Source organism: Lycium ferocissimum, chromosome 4 (genome assembly GCF_029784015.1).
Source record: "Lycium ferocissimum isolate CSIRO_LF1 chromosome 4, AGI_CSIRO_Lferr_CH_V1, whole genome shotgun sequence".
Taxonomy (NCBI): Eukaryota; Viridiplantae; Streptophyta; class Magnoliopsida; order Solanales; family Solanaceae; genus Lycium; species Lycium ferocissimum.
Genome location: NC_081345.1, coordinates 29,630,540 through 29,650,004, shown reverse-complemented (window position 1 = coordinate 29,650,004; position 19,465 = coordinate 29,630,540). Strand labels below are relative to the sequence as shown.

The following is a 19,465-nucleotide window of genomic DNA, read 5'->3' as shown; positions in this document are numbered from 1 at the left end:
GTTATTATTTTACAATTTCATATAAATAAAAATAAATATTAGTTACAAGTTAATTTATATATTATTTTATGCGGGAGATAAAATAATTAATGCGTAAATTAATAATATGAATAACTAAATACTGCATAACTAATTGATGCATTATTATTATTATTATTATTATTATTATTATTATTATTATTATTATTATTATTTCCATAATTCCACCAGCAATCAAATGATCCTACATGCTACTAGTTGCTATTTTACTTTGGAAGTATTTCTAATGACCAACAAACATTTAGTTTCTTTCCAACGATAGGTGATGTTTCGATCATTTTATTTACATGTTGATTATTTTATAAATATTTTGTTTCTTGAAAAGTTGTGAATCAAACTTGAATATTAGTATTTCAATTGCCTAATATTTGGGGACGTCGTACATCATTAGAAATTACTTTTTCACAAACAAACAAACGTGAAAATTTTCACTTGAGATTATCGATTTTTAAAAATTAACGAAAGAAAAAATTGAAAAATAAACAAAACTATTTTAAGTAGAGAACAATAAAAATAGCTGAAGAGAGCATATAATGGAAGAAAAAAATTATATAGGTGATATCTATAATTGAGAATAGATTTTGAACTTTTTGGAAACGTCCAATATTATTGCTTTATATATAAATTTAACTATTTTTAACATTTATTGCTTTTAGACTTGTTAGCGAACTTCTCATACTAATATTACATATCAAATTTATTTTGCACCCTGAAACCTACTGTTCCAAATGTTCCTGGATTTAGTATGATGATGATATGTAATAGACTTAATTGAAGTGAGAATTCATGATGCTAATCTTAATTTTTTATTATTATTTTTAAAAAATTTAAGGCCACTAGGGTTTTTATCACCTAGTGGCTATTCTATTAATAATCAAATAAAGCAAAACAAAAGTAAATAGAGTCAAATGCCAAAAAATAGAAAGTAAAGTTGAGCTAGCTATATCGGAAAAGGAAAGGCCAGAAGAAGCATTTTTCGGTGTGGCCCTGTGTCTCCGGAGTTGATGTCGTCGTCTTTGGTGCTCCAACATCCAATCTTTCATTTGAATACATCGTATGAGCTCGTAGATCTGAAGTTTGCTGCATGTCCTCTTCTTTGTTCTCTTGATGTTATGTCATCATCGTTTCCTAGAAATTATTGAAGTTTACTATGTTTATCTTCTTGGTATACGTCTGTTGTTATAAATCTTACCTGATATGTTCGATGTTGACCATCTTCATCTGTTATTCGGTCATGTGTGATTTGAATGATTGCGTCCCAATTTCTTTGTGTGTACTTCACCATTTTGCTTTAGTTTAGGTTCTATATCTGCACCATTGATTGTTTACCTTGTATTCTGCCTTGATTTTGTTGATTGCCTCATTCTTGTGATTTTGGGTTATGTGTCCACCTCCATTGTTGCTATCCTTCGCATGTGATATTTTCTTTTATTTTTCTATCCAATGGAACGAGCATCCAAGGATGCTAATATCACACATTGAACAGTATAAAAAAACACCATGGGAACAAAACCTGCAAAACAAAAAACTATGTTAGTATAAAACAACGTCTGCATTCTCTTATTCTAAAGAATTTGAGAACTTTGACCGTTGAAGTTCCTTCTTCTCCTAATACTTACTCCTTCCTCCTGACAGCCATTATTCTCCAACCTAATCATCCACTTTTGCAACTCCTAATCCTTAGGTATGGAATGTTGCTCTTGTCGTTGTTGATTAATTTCCTCCCCCATGTCTCCATTTTCAGGAAATTATTGGCAATGTAATCCCCATTATCCAATGCCAAATTAGCAAGGAGGTCAGGAATTTTATTTCATTCCCTGAAAACATGACAATCACCACTGTTCTTCTTGCCATAATTCTCCAGATTTCCTCCAAATTGTTAATGAGTTGCCAAGGGCAGTTCCATCTCTTCTCCATTACATTCTTCATTAATAATGAACCAGTTTCAACAATCATCTGAAGAATATTCATTCTATCCATATACCTCAAAGTTTGAAGATTAGCTTCAGCCTCAGCTTGTGTGATGGAATAGTTTTCATCTTTCATTTTCTGTGCTTGGGCATATATCAAATTACCATATGAAATCCTAATGTAGTAACTCCAAGAGCTTCTTCCTGGATTACCCCTAGAGGCCCCATCAGTATTGCATTTCATCCAACCTGTAGCTGGAGGTACTCACTTTACTTGTATAATCTTCAATTTAGGAGAGTAAGCCTGTAGGGACTTTGTCAGATCCAACCAATTGTATATTGCATACTTAAAGTTTTTCCTTCTAACTCTCATGAAAAATATTAAGGTATGCATGATCTGATACTTCAATTTAGTGATAGACATTTCCCCTTCATGTAACAACTTGTTCATCCTCTTCCACAACTCTCATACTATAATTGTTGGGATAACCTGGTAGATCTTTCTGATATGCTGAGCCCCTGCTACCTCCCATAATATTGTTATCACCTGAGACAGTTGCATTCCTGTAATATTGAAACCAACAGGGCTACAAAAATATTTCCAGATTGCTAGTGCCACAGTTGAATTTAGAAAAACATGTGATATATTCTCTTCATGAGGTATTTGATAGCAATTACATTTAGAAGCAAATTGAATACCCCATTTCTTTACAGTGTCATCTAAAGGCAGTTTGGATTTCTAAAGCTTCCACGTGAAGAAGCTTATCTTAGTTGGTAACCCCTTAATCCACATGTAATCATAAATCTTACTGGGTTCTCTTCTTTTCCTCATCAATTGGTATGTGCTTACTGAAAAGCTGCCTCTATTATCCAATTTCCAAAATGCTTTGTCTGCAGATTCCTCTCCAGTTGGAGGTTTAACCTTTTGCAACATGTACTATCTCTTTAGGTACTAGCTCCCTTATTTGCTCCTCCTTCCATCTTCCTTCCTCGTGAACTTCATTTACCAGTACTAAAATGAAGTCACAAGAATAATTTGGTGGCATATTATGAACCAAAGCCCCTTTTCCAGTCCAGTTATTTAACCATAAGTAGGAATTTTATTGTTTTAATTGCCACCAAATGTCCTGATCTATGGAATCTCTACACTGTAACATCTTTTTCCACACGTATGTTCCCCTTTTCCATTGTGCCAGAATTGTATTGGTTTTCTTCAAATATTTGTTACTCATATAAGTCCTCCACAAAGATTGTTTTGTTCTAAAATTCACCATAGTTTGGCAAAAAGAGCTTTAGACATATCTTGCAGACATCTAAATATCATTCCACCCTCTTCCCTGGGTGACATAATGTTGCCCAAGACACCCAATGCTTACTTGAATTTCCAACAGAATTACTCCAGAAAAACTTAGCAAATGTTCTATGAATTTGTGCAAACACCCCAAGCGGATCACAAGCAGATAAAAGTTGGATATGCATACTCTATTACACATGATCTATAAGAGTTGTTCTTCCACCAATTGATAATAGCTTACTTGTTCATGAGCTTAGCCTATTCTGAATCTTGACAGTGATCTCCTTGAAATGTGCTATTTTTCTCCTTCCATGGTATATTGGCACTCCCAAATATACAAATGGAAATTCTCTTCTCCGGATATTGGTACAATCAACAACACTGTTAGCCAATGTTTGAGACACTAGTTGGTGTAAGTACACTACACTCTTCTCCTTATTAATTTTTTGGCCACTGATTTCCTCATATTTTGCCAAAGTGTCCATCACAAGCTTTAGTGATTGTGGTTGTGCAGAAGTGAAGATTATTGTATCATCTGCATATGCTGAATGATTAATGTATGGACTCCATTTTGACATACCATGCTCACATACTCCTCCTTCTTGTGTAAATCATTCAAAGCCCTTATCATGCACTATGCTGCTATGATGAATAAAGTAGGTGATAAAGGATCCTCTTACGTTACTCTCTTGATGATTTAAAGAACCCATGTGTCTGTCCATTGATTAAGACATCGTACTACTATTTGAAATGATCATGCACCATATCAATCAACATCTCACTAAACTCCATTTCCATTAGCACTTTGGCTAAGAAAAGCCAAGATACTTTATCATGTCTTTGCCATATCCTGCTTAATAACTGTATTGGCTAGTTTGCCCCTTATTCTTATCTCATGAATAATTTCTTGAGTCAGTAGAATATTCTCTACAATGCTTCTGCCTTTCACAAAACCTGTCTGTTGTGTAGAGACTATTTGAGGAAGTAATTTCACTAGTCTCTCATGCATGATTCTGGAGAAAACTTTCCTGATGAAATTACTTAGACTGATAGGTCTTAAGATCAGAACAAGTAGTCATTTTCTTTTTCTTAGACAGTAATTTCACGTACCTTGGAAGTTAATGACTACAGAAGAAAGAATGTATCATAGTAATCACATCTTTAGTAATGATATCTCATGTAGCCTAAAAGAACTTTTCAGTAATACCCATCTGGACCCCTTGCACTATTAGCATTCAAACCAAATACTGCATTCTTGATTTCACTCTCTTCAGGAAACTCTTTGATCTCTCTGTTCTGTTCATCTGAGATCAGCTTGGGAATATGCTTCAGTAGATCAAAGTCTGTAGCCTCAATTTCAGCAATGAACTGGTTTTAAAAGAAATTTATAGCTTCCTCTCCAATATCCTCCTCCTTGTCCAGCCATACTCCCTGTTGATTCTGAATTCTAGTAATTTGCAGTTTTTTCCTTTTTCCTTGCATATGAGCATGGAAAAATTTTGTATTCTTGTATCCATCCATAAACCATTACATACCAGACTTTTGTTTCCAGAATTGCTCCTCAATAGCATAAAATTTAATTAGCTCTGTTTGAACTTTCTGAAGTCTTTCCCTGTTAGCATCAGTAGGATGTCCTTCAAATTCTTGTTCATGTACTTTAACCACTTCTTCCAATGTAGCAATCAGTTTGAATATATTCCCAAAGGTATCTCTACTCCATTTAGACAATACTTGACTCAACTTCTTTAATTTGCTGTGAAATATGTAGAAGGGGTATGTCCATGATATCCTGTCCGGTTAGCTTTCACCACATCATGAAAAGTAGGATATTCAACACAAAAGTTTATAGGAATCCAAAAGATTTCTTGATAACCCTACTATCCTCCTTACATGTAATTAAAAGAGGAGAGTGGTCAGATCCTTGCTTGATTAAATGTTCAACTTCAAAATTCCTGCAACCCCTGATCGGCAAGACATCTATCCAGCCTCTTGAATATACATTGTTTATCTGATCTGCCATTCCACCAAGTATGTATGTAAGCTGACAAATATGTATACACTGAGTGAAATCTTCAATTTCTGCGAATGGCACTTCTAAACCCCCATAATCTGAATTTATTTGGGACTGAAGGATAACTATGATTGTCATTGTAGAGACCAATGAAGTAATCATTACGAATAGAAACAGTTGACAAATTCACAATAATGAGATTTACTCCTACTAAAACAGAAAATATTTAAAATCACAGTATGGACCTGTGTTTTGGCTAAATTACGACTATTTATAACTAAACCAACAATTAGAACCCTATTCATCTGCATGTTAGAGCCAAATACAAAGATGAATCATAACCATCACACATCCTCAAGTTAGAGCCAAACAACCTAAATATCCTGACCAACATCCGATTTTATATGTCAACTCGAGCTCTCTTGTTGCTACAAGATGGACACTTGTATTGCTTAATATGCTCAGCCCTGGCAGGGGTAATCTTCACACAATTTCCGTGGAACCACTTCTCACATATGTCGCAGCATATCCAAAATTCATCTGCTGCATAATTCTCTCCACAGGCACCACAGAGTGTCTCGCCATGCTCATCCTCGTCCTGCTGCTCATCCAAGCCCTCCTCTTCATCTTTAGGCTGCAACTTTGTAAACTTCTCCTGATGATTTGGTGCCCTCTGCTTTTGCCACCAAAAAGTAAAATAATGATAAACCAAAAGAATTTAAGATCATGAGGCAAAGTGATAGGCATCATCGCAGTAGCTAGGCCAAAACAAGCTCTCCTTGCAACCTCTAATATCCCGGAAAACAGAAAAACAAATATACAGTAGAATGATGTTACAGGTGTTCAATCAAGATACTTGATAAAACCTCAAAATTAGAATCTCCCAAATCATGCAAGAAATGCATCTACTGCAAATTTTTCTGAGAAAAATTTAAACATCATGCTACTTCTGACTTGCAAACCAACATATTGTGCAGTGATACACTTACCGCCTTGGAATTTGACTTGGATTTTTTGCCACTGTGGGTGGAAGATTTTTCTTTCTGTTGTTTCTTTACAGCACCAGTAACTACTTCATATATTGTAGGCAGATCATTTATCATGTTGAAAAGCCTCTTCCTGAACAAGAAATAGGAAACTATGAGCAACGGGGAGATGAAAACCGCAGTAAACTTCATGAGGTGTAGATCTGTGATGACTTCTGTCGCCACTGAGGAATATATGATGTGTGTCTCAAACAGGAGGCACAATCTTGGGTAGGGTTAATTGCAATGCGAACCTAATGGACTATTCTGTCCAATATGCAGTAGGGCTAAGGAGAAAGACAGAACATGACTTCCATTAACATGAGATTTACTTTTCTAAGTGAAAGGTTGGAGCATTTTCAATTTATCAAACCTCTGACAAAGGATCCTTCATGAGCAAACACAATGCATAAATGATTTAAAATTGAATCTTGCTCAATAATAGCTCTTTCACAATTTCAAAGAACATACTTGAGCATGAATACTATGATTTTGGTTGATCGATTGGGCTTAGCCAAAATTAGGCTTGACAAGCCTTAAGGTATGTTAATCATACAGATATCCAAGCAACAAGAGGTCAACTTTCTATTGCTTTGATAAACATTCCATTTGAGATCTGTCCGTATATAACAAAATAATGCAATCTTGAGGAAGAATCTTTTTAGCCAGTAACTAGAACACCTACTTTTCTAATTGAATAAGCTCATTTTTACCCATGCCCAATAATAGTCTACGCATACAATTTAAATATGCAGGCTCAACATTTATACCTTCTCTGGAACAGTAACAAACTAGCACGGCTGTAAGTAGCAGCTTGATACCAAAGAGTGTCTAAACTATATTACCGACCATAAAAAATACTATTACTTCAACGCAACAATCCCAATTCAAATAGAGGCATGGAATTGATTGAAAAAACAAACCAGGAAAATAGATCAACAAATTGAAGTACTGAGAATCAAATATGAACATTATATCAAATGAACTACTGGAAGCAAATATCTCCAAAGGTTATCACATCGCTAACAGCCTACATATATTTTTTTAATCAAGTGATGGTCTTAACTCTTAACTGCATAACGACCATTAAGCATCAAAATATGTGGGCTTACAACAAATAAAAATTCGGATGAGAAGAAGTACCTGCTGGGTTTATCAAATCCAAATCTAGCACCAAAATAGAAGGCAACGGAAAGCAACCAAGAGTCACTATGGACAGCAACTAAGGCTAGCCAGTCCTTTTCTTGCATCCCATCTCTAGCAAAGTTAATACCGAGAGCAGGCTCAGGGAGCTCTGGTGGTACTTCTTCAGCAGGCAGATTGACCTCCCATTGTTCATTTGGGAGTCCGTACAAGCACAAGTTTTCCTTCTCTGGATAATACACAATGGACATGTTTAACCTCTTGAACTAGAAATATGTAAATCTTAAAAGATGGATTAAATTACCAAATTAGGAGTATACCACATTAATGTTAACCAAAAGCTCTTTGTTCCGTGAAGAAGGGGACCATAGTGTTAAAAAAGAGCATAGTAAATTTTACCACAAATTGAGCCTCAATAAAAAGAGAAGAGAGGAGTATCAATAGGGAACTCGAGTACCCTGAGTTAAGTCACCCTATATATGACACATCCGATTGCAGGACTATCAGTCAGAGACATATATATGATACTTCCAAGTTCCAATAGCAAAGCAAGTTCAATTTTGAAAACTTTAAGCAAACATTTTCATCCATAAATTACCATTAAACGCATCCAAATACAACAATAGTTAGGTACATTCATTTAGCAGAGCTACAGAAGCAAGAGTAAAAGCAAATCAGGAGCAAAGACACAGGATGAACAATATGTTTAAGCTCAATGGCCTGTAATTTTAGAACACTACTTCTAACTTATTACAGATATGGCAATACAGAACTTTATCGATATGCAAGAGAGTTTACGTCTCCAATCATCGTTTTGCTTCTGTAATTGGCCAATGGAACAAAATAGAGGGCTGCAAAGAACTTGACATGCCAACCTTAGTAAGCTGCAGAAGGTGACATGTACATAACATTTCTTTTTACCCAGGCTGGGCACAAAAACTTGGCAATGCCAGATTTATAAAGCTGCAGACAAGTAACACTGAGCTGTTAAAAGAACCAACAACAATTGGCCCCAGTGCCAAAAACAAGTTGGGGTCGGCTATATGAATTCTCACTGACCATGTTTCTCCATTTAAACTTGTCTCATGCCACGCTATTACCAAACAAAAGTAAAAGTAAAATAGAAAAAGGTAAATATATACAAATAGTACAATATTAAAGTTTCTCTATCTCTTGAGAAACATATAAATCTATGATAAGGCTAAAATACTCTTAGAAACACATGAGCCCCAAATAAATGTACTAACATGCAACATATTCCTATCTAGTAGATATCACCTATATATATCTTTCATTCCATTGTACCGTATCTTTAGCTAAGTCTGCATAGATTCCAGGAAATTGTAGGTCTTTCGAGACAGCTTCCCTTTATACAAAAGTTTTAATATTATCGCTGAAACAAAAACCCAGGACGAGAATAAAAATAGAGTCCCGTTCTACATGTCAATACCAGCAACAATGAAATTTATAGTAAGAGGAGAATCACAACCTAGTTTTCTCCAAAGGAATCTTACTGTGTGTGTCGTACAAATAAAAGACAGGAAGATTGAGCAATTAGAAAGGAAAAAAGCCAAATTGGTCATAACAAAAAAGAGCTAATCAATTGACTGCTCCTACATATATTCCTAGGACCAAAATACACCTTAATCCTTTCTTCCTACTTTGAGCAATTATATCAGTAGGATCACATATTCAGGGGCGCAACTAGTGTTAAGGATACGGGTCCGGTAGAACTCAATAGCTTTGGGCAAAAGTTATATTTGTGTTAAGAAATCCACTTAATATTTATAAATAATTTATTCAGAACTCAATAAGTTTCTTTTGTAGAATCAAGAACCTATAAACTCAAAATTTTGGATACGTCTCTGCACATGTCAGCACCACCTTATCAAACATAAGAATGAAAGGAGCCAGTTCAAGGGGAAAGAAGATAGTCGGGGAAAAAACAACAATGCAGCAAATGTGCAGCTAGTATCTAATTTAATAAAAAAATACACTTGGATTCGCGAGGCATAATATGCAGTTACTTCAACATGGTTTCTTTCTCGCATGTGATCGCATCTTAAATGAATAATTACAGCAGCTTGTTGTAGCTTTATTTATGCAACAAATGAACCTATGTATCAGACATCACATTGAGTTCTAAGTCAAGTAAACAGCTGGGCATCAGATAGAACAGTCTGATGGTCAGTTCTAGAATTTTTTAGACATAGTTATCACCAAATGACAACTGGGACAAAACAGTTTAACAATTTCATAATGAACTGATTCTGTTTCCTTAAAAATCTTTAGAGAAAAAAGAAATGCACACACACAATAATGACGTGGACACAATAGTTGCCAAAGAACAAATAAATTCTGCAAAAAAGGCCGATAACGTTCCCGGACAATACACAATAACATCATCTTTGCCTAGTGCAACATCATATTCTTTAGTACCCAAAACTAAAATGAAATTAAAAAATGCAATGACAGTCGCTGACAGGTTATGCAAGTAAAAGTTACCAAACTTTATACTGAAAGTCAAACTGGAATAAAACCCTTACCAGGATCACACTGCTGATAAAATTCCTCCACATCTGGAATTTTACAAAAACAAAAAACCCTATTAGATAAAGATATATTTTTTATAAAGAAAAAAAGATTTAAAAAATGAAAAGGAAAACAAAAAAAATACTTGAACCAAAGAAAACACCGTTCCTACTGTTTGGAATTCGACAAAAAAGAGTGGGGTCAATAATTTTCTCAAAAGCTTTTAAAATTGTAACTTTTCTAATATAGTTTCTACGTAAGCAAACCTCATCCGAATACCACATACTCAAAACAAAAAAAGGCTACAAGAAAATACTGTTACTACTATTTGAAAAGTCAATGATAATCTCAAAATCCTTAAAATTGTAAACTTTTTAAATATAATTTCTAAATAAACAAATCTCATCCGAATTTCACATAAGCTACAAGAAAACACCGTTACAACTACTTGGAAAGTCAATGATAATCTCAAAATCCTTAAAATTGTAAACTTTTTTAATATAAATTCTAAATAAACAAATCTCATCCGAATTTCACATAAGCTACAAGAAAACACCATTACAACTACTTGGAAAGTCAATGATAATCTCAAAATCCTTAAAACTGTAACTTTTCTAAGCAGGGTCCAGGGAAGCGCCGCACCCCAAACAGTCTACCCTAATGTAAGCATTAATAACTGCTTCCACAGCTCGAACCGATGACCTATAGGTCACAATTTTACCGTCGCTACAAGACTCCCCTTCAATTTTGTAAATATAATTTCTAAATATTCAAATCTCCTCCTAATTTCAAACAAACACAACAACAACAACAAAAAGAGAAGCTATAGGATTTAAATGGAGCAGTTATTAAACTTTGAAGAAAAAAAAAACGAATTAGACCTGTGGTAAGAGCCTTAATTAAGGCAGCACGACGACCCTTGAAATCCCTAAAAACATCCTCAACAGTACGAGGATTATACTGTTCTTCTTCACCGTCCATTAATTATATATACCAAGGAAATTTGAGAAAAAAAGGAGAGTTTGTAGGGCTGCACAGTAAGGGGGAAAAAAAAAAAAAAAGAGAGGGAATGGAAGGGAGGGTTTTTGAGTAGTAGAATTGAAGGCGAGATGACGAGGTGGAAACCTAGTGGATAACGTTAAACTAGTGAAACTATGAAATAAAACCTAGTAATTAAAATGTTTTTGTTAATTTTTGGTCTACTAACTGCCGTAAAACTTTACCCGCACTAATATTTATACGAGCAAACTATGATGTACGGGATCCAACATGATTAATTTAATTACTCAATTTAGTTAATCTTTATAATTTATATATCTTGCAAAATATACTGCGATTCTCTTTAGTGAGTCTTTATATTTTTTTCTTTTCCTCTTATTTTTCCCTTTAATTTCTCAATTTTTGTTAAAATTTATCTTATTTTAGCTATGTCTGTCTCTTTTTATATATAGTAAGTTGACAATTCAAATATCCTACATGTCGAGTTTATAATCACAAGATTCAAAAGATATTTTATTATATTATACACATTTTTAATTTAGAACCACGAGATTCAAAAGTCTATCTTTATTTCTTAAACTCCGTGTCTGGTCAAACGTAGACACTTAAATTGAGACAGAGGGAGTATGCCAAATGAAAGGACAATTGAGACACTACAGACATGTAGGGACTTAAAAAGTAAATACACAAGAGGTAGTATTAATGTTAAACTTCTGAAATGTAAACATGTTAGTCCTGGTTTAGAGTACAATTTCAGTTGCTTTTCGTACAACTTATTGTTGTTGTATTCGTCCACTTGGACGTTTGTTGTTACAAAAAAAATTATCTTATTTTGATTATGTCCGCTTCTTTTTATATTTAGTAAGTTGACAATTCAAATATCCTACATGTCAAGTTTATAATCACCAGATTCAAAGGATATTTTATTATATTATACACATTTTTAATTTAGAACCACAAGATTTGAAAGTCTATCTTTATTTCTTAACTCCATGTCTAATCAAACGTAGACACTTAAATTGAGACAAAGGGGGTATATGCCAATAAAGGAAATGAAAGGACAATTAAGACACTGCGGACCCGTGAGGACTTAAAAAGTAAACACACAAGAGGTAGAATTAATGTTCAACTTCTGAAATATACACATGTTTGTTTATCCCGAAATCGGATAAGTCAATTGAATTTGTAAGCGGGTATAGGATATGTGCTTGGATCTTGATATGTACGGAATAAAGAAAATGTATATGCGAGGGTTCTTCGATGAAGTGGCTAATGATGGCGATTCGCTTACGAATATGAGTGTTTATGAGCAATATAGAACAATTGGTAGATTGAATGCAATGTAAACTTGAACAGGATGGCCTTGGCCGAATCAGAATTTAAGAGAAAGATTGTATATATGGGCTATTCTATTACAAGTGTTCTTAGAAAGCATGGAGGAGCCAACCCCCCAAGGGATGGGGATGTGTCCTATTTATAGTGTATGCCTCTCCAATCCCATACAATTAGGAATCAATAAAATAATAGTAGCAAAGACAGATCTGCACGGATTTGGTGGGATTGGACTGACTGCGCCGTCTGACACACGCTTGGTAGGTAGTTGGTCATGACAGGACGCCATTGGCGCGCGGGTCCCCATGCACGACGGCTATTCGGACCAACGGTCGCTCGGACAATAGCTACACGGGACAACAAACACGGACGCTCGAGCGCCGGACTTGGCCGTTTCGATAACTTATAAGAGAGGCTCATTTACTCCGTACAGACCCTTTCCCGAGCAGACCGGTAACATTCGGTATATTCCCACTCCTTCTCTATAGTCGGTTTGGATCATATCCGGTTTTCACCGTATACAGATAGCCCCTCACTTCTCGTCATGCCGATCCATCGGAATAACGGGGAGTGAATAACTTTTGAAACCGGTGATTCGGCCAGCTCGTTCTTATCTCCGCATTTTGGCGGGAGCCAACACGTAACGCCTCCCCTTTTATTGGCCACGTGTCTTTCCCCGAATGGCCGGCTCCTGTCAATCGCCTTTTGTCAGTCATTTCGAGTCGCTTCTCATTAATAACGGGGCACGTGGCGAAATCTGATTGGTCGTCCTCGGAATCGTTCCTCTTCCATGCCTATATAAGGCCCTTTACCCTTCATTTTACCACTTTTACGCTTCGTTCTTCTTCAACTCCTCCTTATTTCGTGTTCTTTCGTCTTCCCCATAAACAATCGTCTTCTCATTTGACTTGTCGTTCGATCCACCGCTTCATATTTTGTGAAAAAAGAATCGATTTTGCCATCATCTTTTTAAGCGTTTTGGTTCGAGCGTCGCTGTTTTGCCGTCCCCGGCTCGCCAGTTTCTTCATTTTCCTTAAGTTCTACTTTCGAATCCCCTCTCTTTCATACTTCCAAGATGTCTGAATCTACTTCCCATAATGCTCCACCGACGTCACCGGGTTCCGGGACTGTTTCCCCGGCTAGAATCGAGCTCACGGCTTCGGATATTATACCGGCCAAGTTCGCTTTAACAAGGATCTCGAGGTCGACAAGCGTCCTCTCGTTTCGGACGGGGGATACGATGCGAGGCGATACCCTTCATCGATTACCGAGGAGAAACTCGATGTGTCCGGCCGATCGCGGATGGGACACTGCCCGTGGGGTTTTTGCACCGGCCTCGGACGAATCTATCACCGATCATCGAGAAGGATTCTTGTTCGTATATACCTACCCTTTTTACCCTCAAAATCGATCCTCCGATTGATCCCAAGCCATTCTTGATATGTGCCGGACCTACGGTGTGACTTTGGCACAGATCGGCCCGATCGTTTGGAGGGTCGTTGCGTGTCTCCGGTTATTAGCCAACAACGCCGGGAAGGAATTTACGCTGGGCCACTTGATACGCCTGTACTCCCCGAGGGTCTTCCGGGGCGGCGTAATAAAACTTGTCAAGCGCAGCCGGAACCCGTTCTTCTCGAAGATGGACGAAGACCCAGACGAGGGGCGGTTAGAGCGATATGTCCGAGTGAAAACCGAGGACATCATCCCCGCCGACTACATGCCCTTCCCGGAGAAATGGAACGATAAGCATAAGTTCGAATCTTTGGGCAATCGTTTTTACGCATTCAGTCATTCTTTAGCCATTCTTCGATCTCGTTGTCTCATTGCTTTCTCTTTGCTTTTATTCAGCCAACGGATACGTTCCTCCCGTTATTCGCGATCTGAGCGAATGGGTCACTGCGCTCCTCTGCCAGTACCCCTATGAGAATCGAACATGGGCTCACCTGTCTCGTGGCCGGTGGGTGGCGCAAAACCATGGTAATATTTTTATTCCCTTTCGTGTTTTGTTGTGTTTTCCACTGCCCGTGGCCCTTTGAATTCACAACCTTCGCTACTGCTTTTGCCTTTCAGGTTTGCCCAAGGGCTCGGTGGCCCCGAGGCCTGAGTCGGGAACCGCTTGTCCTGCACCGCCATCCGAGTTTGACACGGCGGGTTCTTCCCGTGTTCTTGACGATGCGCAAAAGAAAAAGGACTTCCGAAAAGTCGCCGACACCAAAAAGGAAAAAGGCAAGAGCGTTGCCGGCCTTCCCCGCGGAAGAGGCCGAGCCCGACATCATCGTTCGGAGAGTCGCCCGGCCCTCCGTGGCCCCAATACCGGAGGAGAGCAGTCTCCGTTCCGCCCTTCCTTCTATCACGAAGGTCCGTTTGTTCCCGCACCATATTCGGTGCGGAAGAAATATTTTCACCGGCTCCTCTTCGGTCGATTGACTTTGTCGACATTTCAGGCGAAACTTCTTCGGAAGATACTCCCCTGCAAAGGAAAAGATCCGGGGAAGCAATTGCTGCTGAGGCCGGTAAAAGGGCAGCTATAGAACCGGAGATCGGAGCCCCTACAGGCGTTCGTCCGTCTCCCGGTACGAGCTCGCCGTGATCGCGAGCCCCGCCTTTGCCGAAAATATCGAGGTCGCTCCAAGTTCATCCACTCCGGCTCTCGCGCGTGGATGATTTTGACGATATGTTCTCGAGGACTCCTCCCGCCACTTGCGGCGGGGGCCGGCTTCGGCCATCTTCCTATTCCTCGGCCACGAGGCCGCCGATCGGCCTCCGAGTCCGGGCGCCGTGGATAGTTTGCGAACATTTTCCCGGCCCCGAGCGTGGAGCCAAGGAGAACCCGATCCGTCCCGTCCCGAGGACCGTAGCTTCTTATCTCCTCCGGTGGGCGTGGCGAGTTATTTGCGTCCCCTCATCTCGGATTCGGACGACGCAAAACGACCGAGTCGGGCTGGCGTTGCCTTATTAACGAGGGTATGCATGCGGGCAACCGGGTAAGATTCTTAGCCACTTTCGTTCATTTTATTCTCAGAATGCCATCCCCTCTTCACCTAAGTTTTTCGATTTGTTTCATCCGCAGAGCGTGGTGCTGGTCAACGAGGCCTTCACTCGTGCCCAACATGAGATAGACGATCTTCGAGGCCAACTCTATGCCCAGGGCCGAGAGACAGAGAAATATCGACACCTCCTTCAGGAGAAGGAGGGAGAATTAAACAGGGCGGCTGTGCTGGCCAACCTTCGCCCCGAGCTTGATGCGGTCAAGGAGGAAAACCGTCGTTTGAAGAGTGATCTGGCTGCCATGACCGATTATAATCGGAGCCTCGAGGCCGACAAGATCGCTCTTAGCCGGGATAAAACCCAATTCTCTATGCGGTTGGATGAACTCGAGGCCACGGTTTCCCAACTTCGGGGAGAGCTGGATTCGGTGAAGGCTGATGCTACGGGTTTGTCCGAGAGGAACCTGGCAGGCTCGAGTCCGAGGTCGCTTTGTCCAACGAGCGACGAGGATATTCGAGGAAAAAGCCGAGGAGCGGGCCCGGATATGTGAGGGTATTAGAACCGAACTCGAGGAGGCGATTAAAGCTAATGACACCTTGGTCGAGCTGGATGTGGCCAACCATATGAGAGATGACCTCGAGAGAAACCGGGCTCATTTGGAAGCCAAAGGCGGCCAAGGCTGAGGCCGATTTGGAGGAAACTTGGAAAAGAGTTGAGGCGGCCGAGACTCATACCGCTATTGTCGCTGAGTACGAGAAGTGAAAGTCTCGGCGTCTCACTCTCGAGCAAGTTGGGCACAGCTTTGAGGATCTTCCGGCCCTGATACTTGAAGCCAAAGGAATGGAGGAGAAGGCTAACCGTGCTCTCGAGTCCGAGTCAGACGATTCCGAGCGGACAGAGTCCGAACATTCATCCTCCTCTGGTCATGCCGGATAGCGTAGGGCCGATGATTTCTGGCATCTATCTTTTTATTTTTTGTCTTCATGGGACTTTTATTTCGATGCAAAGAACATCCGTTGTATAAATGAAAAGTGCATCTTTCCTGCTTCTTCGTTCGAATGTTTGTCATTATTTTTGCTGCGATCGTTGGTCCGTTTTCGGGACAGGTGACTCGTGGTCATTGATTCATCATGCCCGTTTGGATTTTATCCGGTTCTTCTAGGGTTCGGTTGTCTCCGAATTTCGAGGACCGTTTTATTAGAGTCGACATTTTTCTTCGGCTCTATTTCAGGGTCGGTGTCTTTTCGGCCTTGGCCAACAAAGTGGCAGCCCATGTTTGGGGGTCTTATCGAGTTTTTGGTCGATTGCCTTTGCTATCTTGTAGAGTACAATTTAACAGGAAGTTGCTAACTTTGACAGTTTTTGACAACTTTGCTTTAGTAAAACGTTTGTACATATGAGAGTTTTGACTCTTTCGTCCTTTGCCGTAGCAAGTGTAAAAATGGGACACGATTCATTATGATCGTTTGGTCCTTATTGGAGGCTATGGCCGGTGGCCGGGCCTTATTTTGCCGTAGCAAATTTTGGATGGGACACGATTCATTATGATCGTTTGGTCCTTACATTGGAGGCTATGGCCGGTGGCCGGGCCTTATTTTGCCGTAGCAATTGATCAGTGTTACCCTTGGTATGTGCATAGTACTCCCCCAGCACTGATCCGAGCCTTGAGGTCGGGTGAGTGCTGTTACGTTCTTCGCATTTGTTCAGTAACACGTCGTACTTGTTGCCTCGTTAAAAACCTTGTCGGAAAACCCTTTTTGGGACAAAACCGTACTAAGGAAAAGAGTGCAACACGTGTTTTCAGGCCTAGACTCTATTTTCCATCTGTTCTCGACTTCCCCGCAAATGAGAAAGGTTAATGAGGGGATACGGGCCATACCTTAGCGAGTATCTCTTTAGATGAGCCACGTTCCGCTTATTGCGCAGACGTTGCCCGTCCATTGACTCTAACTGGTACGATCCTTTGCCCGTTATACCGGTTATCTTGTATGGGCCCTCCCAGTTCGGACCTCAGCTTTCCTTCGTCGGGGTTTTTGGTGTGCAAGGTAACCTTTCGGAAGCACTAAGTCCCCAACTTGGAAATGCCGAAAGCTCGATCTCCGGTTGTAGTATCTTTCCATTCTCTCGTTTTTGGGCCGCTATGCGGATAGACGCGCATTCGCGTAGCTCATCCGCGAGGTCAAGCTTCACGCCCATGGCTTCCTCGTTCGACTCCCCGTGGTATACCGAAACGGAGAGTCGGTTCACCGACTTCTACGGGGATAAGGGCTTCGGCCCCGTAAACCAACGAGAATGGAGTTTCACCGGTGCTCGATTTGGATGTGGTTACGTAAGCCCACGCGCACCTCCCGCAATACGTCCCTCCAACGGTGCTTCGATGCTTCAAGTCTTTTTCTCGCATTTTGGATTATTGTTTTGTTCGTGGATTCTCGCCCGCGTCCGTTCGCGCATGGGTGATACGGGGTTGAGACGATTTTCTTGATCTTCAAACCTTCGAGGAAACTGTTGACCTTGCTGCCCACGAACTGAGGGCCGTTATCACAAGTTATCTCGGCAGGGATGTCGAAACGGCATATGATGTGATCCCATATGAAGTTGATGACTTCTTTTTCTCTGATTTTTTCAAAGGCCTGCGCTTCAACCCACTTAGAGAAATAGGTCGGTCATAAACAAAATAAAACGGGCCTTACTCGGTGCCCGTGGTAACGGGCCACGATGTCCATTCCCGTTTCATGAAAGGCCGTGGTGAGACCACCGAGCGCGGTAACTCCCCAGCCGGTGAATCATCGGGGCGTGTTTCGGCACCCGTCACACTTTCGGACGAAATTCTTGAGTCTTCATCCATCCGATTCCAATAATAACCGGCCCGATGATTTTGCGGACCGAGCTTCGGCACCGAGTGGTTGCCACGGGTTCCTTCGTGGACCTCTCTCAATATATATTCCGTTTCGCGGGGCCCAAACATTTAGCCGGGGGCCGAGAAAAGATCGTCGATACAATTGACCATCTACCAAGCAAAATCGGGCGCCTTTGTCCTTAATGACCGCGATTCCTTTGGGTCGTTCGGGAGCTTGCCATCACCCCAAGTAGTCGATGTACACCGTTGCGCCAATTCCAAGTTAGGCCCATCGTGTTTATCTCGGCATGTCCGTTTTCTATGGCCGTGTTTGATAGGTGCACCGTGGTACGGGGTTGATTTTCTCCCCGTCGCCGAGGATCCCTAAATTTGCCAAGGCGTCGGCCTCGACGTTCGTTCCCTCGGTATGTGCGCACGGTCCATTCTCTAAATCGGTGAAGTACCACTTGGGCTTTCTCGAGGTACCTCTCGCATCCGTTCGTCCTTGACCTCGAAAACACGTTCACCCGGTTTGCGACCAAGAGCGAGTCGCATCGAGCTTCGAATGGTCGGCTCCCATACTCCGAGCCGGCTCCAAACACGCAATCATAGCCTCATACTCGGCTTCATTGTTAGTCAATCTAGCGATTCTAATTAGCGTCGAATGATATCCCCGATCGGACTCTTAAGGACGATTCCCGGCCGAACCTTTGGTTCGAGGCCCGTCCGTATGCGAGAGTCCAAATGCTAGTGGTTTCTCCCGAGGTCGCGAAGTTTTCGACCTCGGGGACCATAGGCACAAAGTCGGCCACGAAGTCGGCCAAGATTTGGGATTTGATGGCCGTTCGGGTTTATATTCGATGTCGTAACCGCTAATTTCTACGGCCCATTTTGTTAACCTACGGACGACTCGGTTTGTGCATGATATTTTTTCAAAGGGTAAGTGGTCACTACACGTATAGGGTGGCATTGAAAATAAGGTTTGAGTTTTTACGGAGGCGCTTACCAATGCTAATGCCAATTTTTCCAAATGAGGATACGGCTTCCGTATCCCCCAAAGTTCTACTCACATAATAGACGAGGGAATTGTGCTACCGATTCTTCTCGGACCAAAACGCCACTTACCGCTACTTTGGAGACAGCTAGGTAGAGGAAAAGCGGCTCGTCGGCCTTTGGTGTGTGCGACGAATTCGGGGGGCCGGTCAAATACCTTTTCAACTCCCGTAGAGCTCTTGACACTCCGGTGTCCAAACGAAGTCGTTCTTCTTTCGAGCAAGGAGAAGAACGGTGACACTTGTCGGAGGACCTCGAAATGAAGCGACTCAGCGCCGCTATTCTTCCGGTGAGCCTTTGCAC

At 40.6% G+C, this 19,465-nt stretch overlaps 1 protein-coding gene across 2 annotated transcripts; it reads right to left on the bottom strand.

The window, feature by feature from the left end:
* Positions 1-5,391: 5,391 nt before the first annotated feature.
* Positions 5,392-11,081, bottom strand: LOC132052189 (PHD finger protein ALFIN-LIKE 3-like). Of its 2 annotated transcripts, none has more exons than XM_059443586.1 (5): positions 10,836-11,081; positions 9,969-10,001; positions 7,423-7,651; positions 6,244-6,373; positions 5,392-5,930 (listed from the first exon to the last, which is right to left on the bottom strand). In XM_059443586.1, exons 1-5 carry the CDS (start codon positions 10,933-10,935, stop codon positions 5,655-5,657), a joined length of 768 nt encoding a protein of 255 aa, XP_059299569.1. In that variant the 5' UTR covers positions 10,936-11,081; the 3' UTR covers positions 5,392-5,654. The 2 variants fall into 2 exon arrangements, with proteins under 2 accessions (XP_059299569.1, XP_059299570.1); XM_059443587.1 differs by having other exon boundaries at positions 5,392-5,927; positions 10,836-11,078.
* Between the last annotated feature and the right edge of the window lie 8,384 nt (positions 11,082-19,465).